Genomic DNA, 16,760 nt, shown 5'->3' on the forward strand with positions numbered 1-16,760 from the left:
TGTAGAAAGGCAAAGGAGAGAAATTTGATATTTGTTATTAGTTATTGTTTAACATATAGGTATGAGATATTTTGGAAGGCAAGGGTAGAGAAATACAGAGAAAGAAATAGCCTTATGAATGTAGCTAATCCTTGGGACCAGCATTAGTCCAGAAATTGATGTCAAATGTACTGTCTGTCTTGATTAGAGAAAGTTGTGAAATTATATTCCCCAAGACAAAATGGGGCACTAATTAAAACGGAAGTTAAGAGTGAAATTCCTAAATCAATTTATAAGGTAAGGATTTAATTTAAATAGGAGAAAGGGTGTACCTAATCCTCTTAAGTAATTATTGTTCATGTGTGAAGAAGAAGCTATAGCAGTTTTTGTAAAGATACTAAGTTTGTTGTGTATAAAGAAATAACCTTTCTAGTGTAAAACCAATGTATTTAATTGCCATATATAACTGATAATACATAGGCAAATTTGAGTAATAATAATATGTGCTTGAGAGTTGTTAATTATTATATTGTGTATATAAGTGTAAATAAAATGTTATGTTATATATTAATGTGTTGTTTGTCATTCTTGAACACTCAGCCTGTCCGAAGGGAATTATAAATAATTAAGAAGTTCCCTTGAATCTGGAATTCTCCTGTAAAGTAGAGTCAGATGTGTAAGTGGGGAAATTAAAATAAGGTGGATAAACACTACTATAAGGGAACAAATAAATAATAAAAATAAATAATAAATATAACAAAATATATAAAAAAATATCATTCTTCAATTCCACCCCCCACAATTTGATATTCAACTGCTATATGAACTTTCAGTAGCAAAGAAGTATAACATTCAACCATAACTGATTTACCCTTTTAAGGATAATATGAATATCACCCACTCTTTGTCCATAAATGAACATTGCTTCTTTTTGGTGTCCATTTGAACTGCTTGTGAGAAGAAATCCTTCATGATCCTTCAACTCTATGTAATAGTAATGAATAAAAGTTTCATCCAGAGTTACTAATTAGCTAAAAAGCTTGTTTGAATCGTAAGAAAATTTTGCAAGAAAACCTTGTCACAATTCACTCTTTCCCTCTGTATTTTGGTACCCATTTTTTGAGATTTTTATTAATGCTGTTCTTTGTGGGCAATATAATGGACTTATCACAGGATGTATTTAGCTTTTTGCTATTTAATGAGGCCTAATCTGATAATCTCTGAAAATCAGCACAAACAACATCAATATTTCTGTGACTGACACAGTCACAAATCTCCCAGACTACACCAATGTTTCTGGGTCCATTTTTGGTGACTTTCAAATTCAGAAACCAGTTCTTGATTATACTGTATGATGGACAATCATCATATCATTCTCCATCACATCCTCCTTAATTTGCTTTTCAGACAGTCCTTTCAAAAAAAGATTGTACTACAGCTCTCTTCTTTTGTGTAATTACTGATTTCAGCAAACATGGCTATTTTAAACCTAAAAAGAAAATAATAATAATTATTAAGATAATACTATAAAAATTTTGTTACGTGCATATAAATGTTTGTAATTTAATATTATTATGTTTACTTTATTTTCAAATAAAGAATATGTAATAGGTCAGAACTTTACAAATACCCTTCCAATTTTCATTTAAGTGATCTTCATTAAGTGTTATTACAAATTTACATCCTATTATACAGTAATCTCTCAATTAGTACTAGCACCAGTAGTGATAAATGATGCAAAGAAGTAAGCTTATACAGCATCAGCCCAACCAAAAAAAAAAAAAAAAAAAAAACCACTACATACTTCATCTGTCCATTCACCCCCCCCCCCTAATAATCTGTCTAATGCTTCCATGAGCATTCATTCATTCAAGCTATCCACTTCATCAATACCAGATATGAGTCTGTTCCAACAACCATTCTCTGGCTGAAAGAAATTTTCACACATCTATCCTGCAGCTACCCTTTTTCAATTTAAATGTACATCCCCTTACATATATTCTCCAAAAAAAAATAAAGATGCTATCAGCATTTAGTTTACTCAAACCATTTAAAATCTTAAATACTTCAATCAGGTCTCCTTACAAGTGACTAGTTTCTGAGCATGCAATATGCAGAACTGAAGAATTTTATTTTAATTAAAATACACACTGCATTGCATTATAATATCATAATTTAAATATTTAACTAACTAATAACTGAACATTACAATCCATACATTTTGGAATTCTGTGATCCTTCATTTGTGGGGAATTAGAATAAATAAACAATGATAACATTACACTCTAAGATAACTACATTCTGGAAGAAATAATGCAATCAAGCTTCCCATTGTCATTTCATGGATGCAAGGAGGAGCAGTCTGGAACAAAGACAGATCGGGTGATCATTCTACACTTTCTTGATTGGATATGATGCCTCTCTTCACTGTGAGATGTGCAGAATGCTGCAACAAGTAGGGATGACCTTGCAAGATGCCATGCCAGCCTCTGGCAGGAATGTCAACTTCATTGTCAACTAAGGTCCATAATCCTTACTGGGTGGGAGATTTGGAGGCTTACTTGTATTGTTGCCTGTTTATCATTTCCTGTTGCTACTCCATTGAAGGATTAACTAGGATGGGAGAGGGTAGTATCCATACCAATGTTTCTGCTGATAGTCTTTTTTTTTTTTTTTTTTTGTATACAGAACATCTCAAGGAAGTCCTTTCATTTTTGGTGGTGGGATCAGGTAGTCAAGCCTTTCACATGCTTAATGTTAAATTTATTAAGGGTGTGAACCAAATCAACGGTAAGTGCTTCTCTTGTTTGTGGGTTTTTCAATATTCTTGAAAGAGGTTCCTAGGTATGAGAGCAACTGAAAAATCAGTGGGTTTTTTTTTTTTTTTTAAGGTTCTGGAACAAATTGAACTCCTTTCTGAAAGATACTGATTTCCTCTTCAGTGAAAGGATTGCTGCTGTGATCATGTGCAAGTTTTCTACAGGTAAGCATTTCTATACTAAGTCCTGAGTTTGTGTGTGGTGGTGGTGGTGCGTGTGTGGGGAGGGAGGGGGACTCGGAAGAGGCGACATAGTCGAGGGGAGAGGAGGGGAGGGGTAGTCACCAAAGCACTTCCATTGGCATCAGGATTATTATAATAAATATATCATTGTGTACCTGGGGGAGGATTGACCTACTGACTTATGGGGTAGTCTACAGTGTCATTAGTTTTTTGATGGGGGTTGGCTGGTTAGCCATAATTCTAGCATTTTTAGTATGGATCGAAACAGAGAAGCAGGGAAGAAGGAATGTAGGGGAAGTGGGGGAGAGCCTACTTGCTTGGATCCTCCTGAAGGAATTGAAATCACAAACAGTGACTTAAGGTAAATATATAGTCTATGTAATAAATGATAGGCTTCCACTTACTACTGATTAAAGTGGTTGCCTCTTTTATAAGCTTCAATATTTTATTTATATATATATTTCATTGCTTTTATCTTATATATCATATTATTTTTTTATTAATTTATTATTTATTATTTTCCTTCTTTTTTTATTATTATTTTATCTTATATATCGAGTTTTGTGATATGGTGCATTATTTTTAACCATAGTGTTTGAGTTTATTTAAATCTGGAGGCAAGTAATTTCCCAAACAAACTTTAGAATTTAACTCTTATTCTAAAGTACAATGGACCCACCACTTACCATTCCAGTAGAGCAGTCTGGTTTCAATTCCACTGGAGACTGACAAAACTCTCAAAAAGACCCCATCAATCACAGTTGTGGTGGCAGCAATAAAAACTTCCTTTCAGAGAGTTAACAGCTTGTGAAAATTCATGTTTAAAAACACTATAATCCTTTATGTGGATATATACTGATTTTCTTGTCAGGCTAACACTAACTTCAACATGTACACCAACATAAAGGCACCTCCGTAGCCAGGTGGGCAGGGCAGCAGTGCGTAGCACATGCTTCTTGATTCGACCGGGGTTCGAGCCCATGAGCCACCAAATATGGAGGATGCAGAAAGGTCAGGGAATGACCACCGCATATCCCTGGAGCAATATGGCCTTAGTTGCTAATGCTCCTAAAAACCAACATAAAGATGAGTCTGGACAGACTTCGATCCACAAGAATGAACTAACATGTCTCTAGTGGCATTTCCTTAGGAAACTAATGCATAACAGAACCGAGTATTCTTTTCTATCTTTGGAATTGCCTTAAGAGTGAAAAATTCAAAGCACATTATATGACTAAGTACAATAAAAATTCCCCCACTGAACATGCTTGACTGATGATCAACATAATTAAAAAATGTTAATGATATATAATCACACTGCATCGCTTTCCTAAAGAAATATCACTTTGAAAATGCACTTGTGGAATAATCTGAGACACTTACTTGGTTGAGAGAGTTGAAGAAGAGAGGTATATGTCTCATGACAATCACGTTCTCTTGGTATTACACAAGTTACACACATAAAATTCTTACATCGAATCTGAAGTGGAGATCCTTGAGTGGTTATTGGCATCTTATTCACTGAAGCAATTTGCATAAGAGGAATCTAAAACAATCACTCAAATTAAAAGTGGAATAATAATAACAAATATTTTTAAAATAACACAGAATAAGATACAGTAAAAGATTTTTATACAAGCATGCAATTTAAAAATTTAGTGTAATTTACTACAAGGTGATTTTTTTTATTAATAAAACCATTTTAATAGTGCATTTTTTTTTTTTTTTCATCCCTGCAGTCTTGGTACTAAAAATTAAAGAAACTCTGGTTGCACATTTGGAATTTATGTTGACAACTGGAACTGCACCAGCTATAGATCATATTCATGTACAATAGCTCAGTAATGTTTGTCTGGCTTCATTCACCATGTCTGGAATGTATGGATGGGCACATCCTTTTTGTTAATCAATAAATCGACAAGTTTCTCCAAACGGCCTAACTAAATGCCAAACAGTATTTTTTTTGGTGCATTATGCAACCCAAACTCTATACAGAATTATCTCTTTACTTTAAGAATTTCCAATTTTTGTTCACTGTGAAAAATATATTTCATTGTGAATATATTTTTCACACGAAACCCTTCTGCTCATAAGCCATCATGACATGACAGGTCATTCACAAATTCACAATACCATTTTATCAAATGCAGTGCATAATATCCCTTCACACAACTATTTCATTTTCACACTACATCATAACAAAAGTAGAATTTCAATGATTACAGAACCTTATTCTTTGTCATATGTGACAGCTCCATCAACATTTTAAGATTCAAGCCATAATAACATAGTGCTGCTGATTAAGCATTGCTATAATGGTTTTTTAGCGCAAATTTCAAAATGTTTCATGTATGAAGTAGTTAATATTTTGTTTTTGTGCAGAAGACACGAAACAATGAGGCAGCTGTACAGAGTCTGTGAACTGCACACACAATACAAATGACTCATTTGTATTTCATTTATTTCTATTATTTATTTTTTTTATTATTGTTGTTTTGTTTTGTTTTTTATTTCTAATACACCGACCATTGTGCCTGTTTTTCTGGTAAGTGCAAAAGCAGGAAAAATACTAGAAAACAAAATCGCAATAGACAGAGTTTTGTTGTACCCTGCTATTAACATATATATTTTAGATATATTTTATAGAATTAGCTAATAATTTTATGCTAATTAATAATTTTATACTGATAAATAATTTTATTTTTTAGGTATGGGATACACGGAAACACCCTATGGTTAAAGCTGAAAGGGAAACATGATGCCACCCCAGGACATCCAACTGTTTTTAGTGAAACTGAGGAAGAGGCTTTCATTTCTCATTGTATTGTAATGTCAAATTATGGTTTTCCTCTGACACAATTCGACTTGAGGTGCATAGTGAAATCTTATCTGGACCGTGTGGGCCGTACAGTGCTTATTTTTAGAAATAATTTTCCACGAGTTGACTGGCAAAACTCCTTCATGGGTCGCCATAAAATTCTTACGCAAAGATTTGCTCAAAATATATCAACTGCAAGAGCAGCAGTTGATGAGGATGTTTTTAATAATTTTTTTGACCACTTGCAAGCAGAACTTGATGGAGTTCCAAGTGCAAATATTTGGAACTACGACGAGAATAACCTCGTGGATGACCCAGGCTCTTGCAAAGTAATCACAAAAAGAGGTACAAAATACCCTGAAAAAATTGCACTTCCATAATGTTTTGTGGGAATGCAGATGGCCAGCTTGCTCCACTTTATGTGAACTACAAGTCCAAGCATTTGTGGAATACATGGACTGAAGCTGGTCCTGCAGGCGCAAGATATAACTGCACTCCTTCTGGATGGTTTGACTACAATACGTTCGAGGACTTCTTCACCAAGGAACACTAATCAATGCAATGGAACCAGCAGGTAAACACTGGAGATGACCTGCGGAAAAAGACAAAATTTGGTACGAAGACAAGGAGATTGTACGTAAAATAAATGCTCCTAAGCAGAGGGGGGAAGCGAGCAATTTTCGTTCCAGAAATAACCCAGTTGATTTCAACATAATGATGAAATGTGTACCAACTGCTTTGAAGGGTTTCTTTTTGTTGTTTTTAGTAAAGTTTCTACCCTATGTTCTATAAAAAAATGTTTGTGCTGAAGTACTGTAAGCTAACATATTAATAAAATGCATTCATGACATTGTTCTATCAAAAATACTGAATAATTTTCTTCCATTTATCCTTTAATTTCCATAAATTAGTCATTCATAGGAACAACACTATAACAGATGTTGAAATACATCTGTCATAGTGTTGTTGTTATTGTTATTTGGTTTTTAGGAGCATTAGCAACTAAGGCCATATTGCTCAGGTGCGGTGGTCATTCCCTGACCTTTCCATATGCTCTGTATTTGGTGATGACGGGCTCGAACCCCGGCCTAATCAAGAAGCGTGTGCTACGCACTGCTGCTCCTTCCCACCTGGCTATGGAGGCACCTCATAGTGTTGTACCTATGACAGATGTTGTATGATAGAAGGTGTGTAGCAGAATGTTGGTTGTCACAAAGTTGTCCTACAAAGGAGTGCAACATTGTGACACCTAATTTCTCAAATTCTAATTGTTCTAATGCAAATGTGTATATAAATGTAATGGTATTAAATAAACGTAGTAAATAAACTTAATGTAAATAAATCAGAAGATGAGAGGTAATTATACCCATAATCATAATCGGAATATCATTTTGTTTACACTTACATGTATTTATTTTTAGAAAACAGCAAAAAGTGTCACAAAGTTGTCCTTGTTCACGGTATTACTTCACACTATTCAAATGTCAGCTTGATCGACCAATTCGTCATTATCACATTTCGCACAGAAAAATTTTATTCTGTATCGGGAAGCACACCCTTGCTTCTCCTCACTTCTCTATTGCCAAAAACTAATCAAAGAGTCCTACATCAACATCATTTTTTTTTTTTTTTAATGTAAACCCCAAACACGAGAGGTATTGGAACCTATAGTACTTAGTACTGTGCTTGGGTTGGGGGTTGAGAAGACGAAAGAAGATATTTGTTGACATTGGACTTGAACTTCCGTAGACTAATTTTCAGGAAATACGTATGAAGCAAGGTTGTTCCAGAAAACAGCAGTTGAATGAATAAACAAGGAAGATGAAAAGTTGGTTCTGTGAGTTTGAAGTTGGACAGTAAATGGATGTTGGCTGGTGGCAGCATGTGTTCGAACTATTTTGAAAGAGAGAGCAGGAATTATAGAAGCCAATTCAGAAGAACAGTACCCATGGAAGTACCTGTAGGAGAGGCATGCAGCAGAAACAGTACTACGGAGGCGCATGTCTATGAGACTGTTAGAGATGAATCATTTACATCAGCATGTTCGTGAGGCAACAAGAGGGAGCAATACTCTTGATCTGATTATCAGTAGTGATTCTTCATGCATTAAGAACCTGCAGATAAATGAACCACTAGGTGGCAGTGATCACAGTGTGTTGAAGTGGGATTTACTCAAGGAGGTAACTACCATCAGAGGTAAAGGGAAGGGTTTTTGTTTTCGTAAAGGCGACTATGATGGTCTGAGACAGTATTTAAATTCTATACAGTGGGACCAACTGATGATGTTACCAACAGCAAACTCAAAATGGGAAGCATTAAAGGAACTAATCTTGGTGGCTACCAGGCTTTACATACCAACTAAGAAATATTGTTCAAGGTTTAGGCCTAAATGGTTGTCAGATGGACTAATGAGACATGTGGCAGAGAAGAAAAATGCATGGGATACATACAAATTAATGGGTGACATGGAAGCCTATGATAGATATAAGTTGGTTTGTAACCAAGTCACAAAGGAGATTAGGCAGGCAAAGGCAGACTACGAAAAATCCTTGGCAAAGGATGCAAAGAAAAACAGAAAGGAGTTCTTTACATACTTGAACTCGAGAAGGAAAGGGATGAATCAGATTGGTCCACTGGATATTGATGGTTCAACAGTTGAGGATCCTGCTCAGGTGGCTAACAATCTAAACGAGTATTTTGCATCTACATTCACGCATGAGGAGTTATTCAGGAAGGAGAATGATGTAGGTAAAGTAAACATTGGCAGTGAGCTGGATGATTTTGTAATAACTGAGAGGAAAGTGGAGGAGAGATTGTTGAGGATTAACATAAAAAAGGCACCTGGGGTGGATGGGATCTATCCAGTTATATTAAAGGAGGCAGCAAAGGAAGTATGCAAACCCCTAGCCATAATTATGAGAGCTTCTTTGGACTCAGGGGAGGTACCCATAGACTGGAGATGTGCAAATGTAACCCCAATTCACAAAGGAGGATCAAAGGCTGACACAAGTAATTATAGACCTGTTAGTTTAACTTCTGTTCCAGGTAAATTAATGGAGGCACTGGTTAAAGAAGCACTGCAGGATCATCTAGACAAGAATTCAGTTATAGCTCAGACGCAGCATGGTTTTGTTAAGGGCAGGTCTTGCCTGACCAATTTGATTGGATACTATGATGTAGTCACAAAAGAACTGGATGCAGGGAATAACTTTGATATTATATATTTGGATCTTAGAAAGGCTTTTGATACTGTTGCACATGGAAGACTGCTGCACAAATTGGAGCAGTGTGGCATTGGAGGCAAATTGCTGCTATGGATAAGGGGATGGTTGAGTGGCAGAAGACAGAGAGTGGTAATCAATGGACACTGCTCAACGTGGACTAATGTTATTAGTGGAGTTCCTGAAGGTTCAGTGTTGGGTCCATTGTTGTTTTCGGTGTTTATGAATGATATTGATGATGGGATATCAAGTTTAATGTCTAAGTTTGCAGATGATACAAAGGTTGGCAGGGTCGTTAAGGACACTACTGACACTATGCTGCTGCAACAGGATCTGGAAAGGTTGAACAGATGGGCTGAGAGGTGGCAAATGAAGTTTAACATTGACAAATGTAAAGTACTACATATGGGTAACAGTAACCCCAGAGCAATGTATCAACTCTGCGGTACTACACTGACAGTGGTGGAGAATGAAAAGGACCTGGGGGTAATTGTGCAGGCAGATATGAAGTTCTCTGAGCAGTGCAGACGAGCTGCAAGAGTAGCTCATGGTGTCTTGTCAATGATATACAGGAATTTTTCTAGCAGGGATAAGGAGGTGATTATTCCCTTGTATAAGGCAATGGTTAGGCCACATCTTGAGTACTGTATACAGGTCTGGAGGCCTCATTTCAAGAAGGATGTAGAGCTGCTGGAACGGGTACAGAGAAGGGCAACAAGATTAGTAAATGGAACAAAGGGTTGCTCTTACGAAGAAAGGCTTAAGTTTTGCAAATTACAGAGTCTGGAGACTAGGCACCGGCGAGGTGATCTGATAGAGGTGTATAAGGCTTTGAATGGTTTGAGCATGCTCAATGCTAATGGGATTCTTCCTCTTGCTCAGATTACGCACCTGAGAGTTACATAAATTCAAATTGAGGAAAGACAGTTGTGAAATAGATGTCCGGAAATTTTCCTTTAGCCAGCAGGTGGTTGATAGTTGGAACAAATATCCATCTGTTGTAGTGGTTGTCAACAGCTTAAATAATTTCAAGGCAGAACTAGCCAAACATTTGGAGTGAATCAATGGGGGGTTCCCCCCTTTGGCTGATGCTATATAAGCTTGCTTTCTTGCATCATATGCCTTTACTAATGCTAATGCATATTTAATCAACTTACAATCATATATAAGATATAATAATAATGTCAAGAAAGTTCTTATTATGATTCTTCTCAAACTCAGACTTGATTTGGACTAAATACTGTGCACAACACTAAGTGCCACTCTATTACTTACAAATATGCTTTTCATGAAATGAAACTCTCCTTCAATAACAGCATCACATGTTTGTATGAGCATTATTTGAGAAGTTTCTAGCCTCTCCCTTTTTTTTTTTTTTTTTTTAAATAATTTGACCTTCAGCTGAATGCATGCAAAGTTATAATTCATAAATTATGACACTTTTTTTAGGTTCTCAAAGTTCAAGCCCACATAAATGGAAAAATTGAGCTGTAATAAAATATCTTTACAAAAACAGGTTATTGAGCAAGGACATTGAGCAAGGCCTAACCATGGCCTTGTACAAAGGGATAATCACCTCAATATCCCTGATAGCAAAGTTTCTTTAAGTCATTGACAAACCCCCACGAGCTGTTCTGGCAGAATCTCTGCACTGCCTAACATATAAACATTAAGCCAGATATAACATCATCAATAAATATAGAAAACAACAATGGATCGAGCACTGAACCCTAGTGGACTCCTAATAATGTTAGTCCACGAAGAACAGTGCCCATTAATAACCATGCTCCACCTTCTCCTGCTCGACCATCCTTTTATCCACAGCAGTCAGCTGCCCTTAATGCCACATTGCACTGAAACTTTCGTCACTTGTCTTTGCTTCTAATGTAATGACCTTTCTACTATGTTTCTTTACAACAGCATTGCTTGAGCATTGACCTTTCCTTTATAGATTTTTAAAGATGAATAATAAATGGAAAATACACAAACCTTTAGCAATGGAACTCATCTGGAACCAAACAACATACAGTGCTATATTTTCCATATAGTAAATGGAAAATACACAAATCTTTAGCAATGGAACTCATCTGAAACCAAATTGCCAAACAGCATACAGTGCTATACACATATCAATGCATTACGTATTTGCAAGTGAGGTTCTCACAGGAACAAATTTTCTGATTTTCAACATACATTACCTGGCACACATTACAGTAGAAAATGAAAACAACTTGTTATATAATATTTCAAAAACAGCTAATATCACTGATTTTATTCATCCAAATGCCCTTTTGTGGTGTCACATTTATTTTTAAATTACAGTATGTATATATAAAAAAAATAATAAAAAATAAAATAACATTTCAGATTTGGAGTTTTCCCACCTGATGTCATTCAACAAAAGCAGATATAGAATTCTCAATCAAAAACACAACAGTTACTTTAAAGAAATTAAAACATTTTAAAAAGTGCAAGTCACACTGCCATAAATGCAAGTGACCTAAGTGCCAATTAACATAAGTTGAGCACTGCCTAAAATATAAACAGAAGAAAATATTGAATATTAAAATAATATAATGTGTTAAAAGAACTTACCCATGTTTCTTTCTTTTCCTCTGGATCCACAAAAATTAAGTGTGTTGTTGTTAAATAGAGATTTCCAACTGACTGATATTTATTGTTGAATCGATCCAACATGCGCACATTTTCTATCTAAATGTAAGAAAGAAAAATTCATTTTCTATATAAAAAAAGAGAAAATCTATTATCAACAACACTTTATTTTCCTATTATCATAGTGAAGTTGTATATGTGCATGTGTGTGCATGCAACACACATTTTGTATCACTCAACACTTAGTTCAAGGCTGCATAAATTTTTATTTATTTACCCGGTAAATATCTAGAAGCCAAGACCTGGTGAATGATCAGAAAATCAGGAGTGCTGATGGTTAAAATGATGGATCGAGTCGGTACAAGATTTCCATCTTTTTTTTAATCATTATGTACTTTGCACTGATTACTAAGTTCTTGGACTAATTCCTCCTCAGACACTGAAAGTAGGTCCCAGTCTGTGATTACGCCTTTCAATGAATTTAAAGTATTGTGGGAAGTAACAGATACTGGCAACCCAGCAAATGTTTTTGTCTTAATGGCCACTTAGAATTCCACTTAAATTCCAAATATTTTTGGATCATAAATGGTGATAGGCTCACAGGCTGAGTAGACAGAGAGTGTATCACCAGAAAGTTAGGGAGGTTAGGACACTGCTTCTCTTCGAAGTCTTTTAGGTTGGTTTGAGTCATTTTCATTGGCCATTTCTGATCTTGAGCTTGATGGCTCTAAAGGATGAAAATTATTTAAGTCCATCTTTGCTCCTTTTAGCTGGGAGAGTTTCTTCTCCCAGGTTACCAGCCCTGCCACGTGGAGGCAGGAGCGGTGCCACCAGTGACCAAGCAGTTGAAAAAGTTAGTTCGGTTAGTATGGATTATATAGATATATAAACAAGGAAAGAAAGGTGAATTTCGTTTCTAGATTTTTACTTGAAACCTTTTAAGTATAGAATCACTTGAGAAAACAGGAAGAAGAGACTGGAAAATAAATATAACTTATTCGCTGTGAAAAAGCACTCTTTGTCGCACAAAAGATTGCTTGGACACTATTTTGGACACGTGTGGAAAGGCAAATTTCCGCACATCTATTCTACAACTTGGCACTCGGGGCATTTTTATGCAACAGTGTCAAAACCTTTCCTGAAATCCAAGTACTGTATATATCAAAATTATTTTTTTCATCCAGTTTCTTTGTGACCATATCATGGTATCCAATCATACTGGTCAGACAATATTTCCCCTTAACAAACTCATGCTGTCAGAAGTATAACTTCAGTCTTCAAAGGTGATTTAAATAAAGTGTTTTTATGGCTTAGAATGGATTAAGTAAGTGCAATGTTGATGGCATCCTTCCTTTTACTCAAACTACATACACATATGGAGATATAAATTCAAACTGAGGGAGAATGATTGCTGGACAGATGTGCAGAAACTGCCTTCACCAAACACATAGGGCACTGTTGGAACAAACCTCGATCTGGCGCTGTAGATAGTAGTAGTAGTAGTAATAGAGGCATCTGATGCAAGAAAGAAAGTGTATGAGCTTATGTAGCATTAGCCAAAAAAAAATTCACATAAATTCCCTCTAAAAGTTTGTCCAGTTCCTCTTTGAATTTATTTAAGCTATCAACTTCCACAACAACATATGGAAGTTTGTTCCAACAATTAACCACCCACTGGCAAAAGGCAAATTTCCGCACATCTATTCTACAACTGTCTTTCCTCAATTTGAATTTATGCCCCCTTAGGTTCACAATCTGAGCAAGCAGAAGAATCCCATCAGAATTCAGTGTGCTCAACCCATTCAAGACCTTATACACCTCAATCAGATCACCTCGCAGGTGCCTAGTCTCCATCTGCTACAATTTGCAGAACTTAAGCCTTTCTTGGTAAGAGGACCCCTTAATTTCCCTCACCAATCCTGTTGCCATTCTCTGTACAAACTCAAGCAACTCAACATCCTTCCTAAAATGAGGCCTCCAGACCTGTACGCAGCTCAAGGTGTGGCCTTCATCATCACCATTAGCCATTTTCAATCCACTGCAGGATGAAGGCCTCTTCAGCAACTTTCCAGTTCCTTCTGTTCTGTGCAATGACCATCAATTTACTACCCACAAACTCATGAATTTCGTCTATCCATCTCTGTCGTTGTCTTCCAGGTTTTCTTCTCTTGGGTACTATTCTGTTATTTTCTTAGTCCATCTGTCATCATGTCTTCGAGCTGTCTCCTGCCCAAGACTATTTTAGTTCTTTAGTTTTGATAAGAATGTCCTTTACTTGAGTTTGCTGCCTAATCCATGTGTTTCTCTTCTTATCTAACAGTCTGATCCCCAATATAATTTGTTCCATTCTTTGCTATGTAATTCTCAGCTTCTCTTCCATTCTTTTGGTGAGTGCCCAAGTTCCACTTCCATAAGTCATGGTGGGGAGTATACATTGGTTCATTATTTTGTTTCAGACAAACTGGGATATTGCTCTTCAGTATATGACTATATTTCCTGAATGCTATCCATCCAAAATTTATTCTTCTCTTGACTTCCAGCCATTTATCATTATTACAGCTAATAACTTGTCCCAGATAAGTATATGACTCCACATTTTCAATTACTTCTCCTTCAATCATTATGGGCTGAGAGGTGGCAAATGATTATCATTATGAGCAGATGGGCTGAGAGGTGGCAAATGAAGTTTAACATTGACAAATGTAAAGTACTACACATGGGAAACAGCAACCCCAAAGCAACGTATCAACTCTGTGGTACTACACTGACAGTGGTAGAGAATGAAAGGGACTTGGGGATGGTTGTGCAGGCAGATATGAAGTTCTCTGAGCAGTGCAGACGGGCTGCAAGAGTAGCTCATGGAGTATTGTCAATGATATACAGGAATTTTTCCAGCAGGGATAAGGAGGTGATTATTCCATTGTATAAGGCAATGGTCAGGCCACACCTAGAGTACTGTATACAGGTCTGGAGGCCTCATTTCAAGAAGGATGTAGAGCTGCTGGAACGAGTACAGAGAAGGGCAACAAGATTAGTGAATGGAACAAAGGGGTGCTCTTACGAAGAAAGGCTTAAGTTTTGCAAATTACAGTGTCTGGAGACTAGGCACCAGCGAGGTGATCTGATAGAGGTGTATAAAGCCTTGAATGGTTTAAGCATGCTCAATGCTGATGGTATTCTTCCTCTAGCTCAGAAAAATCACCTGAGAGGGCATAAATTCAAATTGAGGAAAGACAGATGTAGGATAGACGTGCGGAAATTTGCCTTTAGCCAGCGGGTGGTTGGTTGGTGGAACAGACTTCCATCCCTTGTGGTGGAGGTTGATAGCCTAAATAAGTTTAAGGCTCAGCTGGACAGGTATTTTGAACGAACAGAGGGGTGAAGTGGAAGTGGGTTTTTTTTTTTTTTTTTTTTTGGCTGATGCTGCATAAGCTTGCTTTCTTGCATCAAATGCCTCTATTAATGCTAATGATAATGTCCCTTTCTGTGGCATACTTTTTCATCATTACTTTTGTTTTAGCCATATTCATCTTTAGTCCAAAATCCTTACTAACTGTGCATAACCGATTTTAAGATTTTCCTCCAATTCTTTGGGATCGTGGCTTATGACCACAATGCCATCTGCAAATCGTAAATGTTTTTAGGTACTCTCCATTCACATTGACTCCTTTCTGCGACCAGTCTAATCTTCTGAAAGCTTCCTCAAGGGCATCAGTAAACACAATTCAGAGATATTGTGTCTCCTTGTCGAACTCCTTTCTCGGTTTTAAATTTGCTACTGTCTTTGTCTAGTCTAATAAAGGAGGTAGCATTCCCATATATTTTCTTCAAAATCATAATATATGGAGTATCTATGCCTTGTCTTTCCAGAGCACAAAACATTGCCTTATGCTATATGGAGTCAAATGCCTTTTCATAATCCACAAATGCCAGGCATAATGGTGTTTTATATTCATTTGATTTCTCCATTAGTTGTGATATTACGTGAAGGTGATCCATAGTTGAGAATCCTGTCCTAAAGCCAGCTTGCTCTTTCGGTTGATTCTCATCAAGTATTCTTTCTAATCTGTTAGTAATGACCCTTGTGAACAACTTGTAGATGAGGGATAACAAGCTGATTGGTCTATAATTTCCAATTTCTGATTTATCTCCTTTCTTATGTAGCAAAACTATGATTGCATTATTCCACTCTTTAGGCGTCACACCTTTTCTAAGGCATTTTGTGAAGAGCCTTGCCAGTTTTTGTGTTATGTCTCTTCCTGCCAATTTTCTATTCTCTATATAATAGCAGAAGACTATTCAAATAGTCTTCTGCTATTTGAATTATGCCTTCTCTGTTATTTATAAGTACACCATCGCTATTCTTCAGTTTCAGTATCATTTGTCTTTCTGTATTACTGCTCACAGCTGCTGATTTAAGTCCTTTGTTTCCCTTTTTCTACTTTTGTGTTAAATCTTCTTATGTCCTCTCTGAGCCTCTTTCTAATGGCTTTACACAACTCAGTAAACTTAATTTTCTCCTTGTCAGTGTTTATCTTGCTCTTCATTTGTCGCCTTCGGTTCATCATAACAAGTGTTTCTTGACTAATTTTTAGTTCTTTGGATTTCTTTTTCCCTATAGGTTTCTTGGGCTTTATCACTTTCAGAAAGGTGTAATATTCCTCGCCGATATCTTGGTCTTGAGCAGTCTGCAGAAGCTCAAACTTGTTCTTAAGTTCCAGTACATACTGTTCTTTCTCTTTCTCTTCTATACAAAGGGATAATTCGCCTCCTTTTCCCTGCTAGCAAAATTCCTGTATATTATTGACAATACCCCATGATCTGCTCTGGCAGTCTGTCTACATTGCTCAGAAAACTTCATATCTGACTACACAATTACCCCCAGGACTCTTTCATTCTCCACTACCCTGAGTGTAACAACCACCCAGTTGGTAGATTTCTCTGGGGTTACTGCTCCCCATATGCAGTACTTTGCATTTGCCAATGTTTAACTTCAATTGCAACTTCTCAGCCCATCTGCCCAACTTCTCCAGTAGTACACTACCATTACTGTCATTAATAACCCTGCCAACCTTTGTTTCATCTGCCTACTTGGACATCAAGCCTGATATACCTTCATCAATATCAT

At 36.5% G+C, this 16,760-nt stretch overlaps 1 protein-coding gene across 1 annotated transcript in view; it reads right to left on the reverse strand.

Moving 5' to 3' along the window:
- Nucleotides 1-16,760, reverse strand: part of Mtmr6 (Myotubularin related protein 6) — a 259,452-nt gene that overhangs the window by 203,473 nt on the left and 39,219 nt on the right. Inside the window, exons 2-3 of the mRNA XM_090385380.1 lie at nt 11,615-11,731; nt 4,364-4,526 (exon numbers count right to left, since the gene is read on the reverse strand). Coding sequence (XP_090241506.1) covers nt 4,364-4,526; nt 11,615-11,731 — 280 coding nt within the window. The remainder of the gene's footprint in view (nt 1-4,363; nt 4,527-11,614; nt 11,732-16,760) is intronic.

This window comes from Mastigoproctus giganteus, chromosome 11, assembly GCF_048544385.1.
Source record: "Mastigoproctus giganteus isolate SK-2022 chromosome 11, ASM4854438v1, whole genome shotgun sequence".
Lineage (NCBI taxonomy): Eukaryota > Metazoa > Arthropoda > Arachnida > Uropygi > Thelyphonidae > Mastigoproctus > Mastigoproctus giganteus.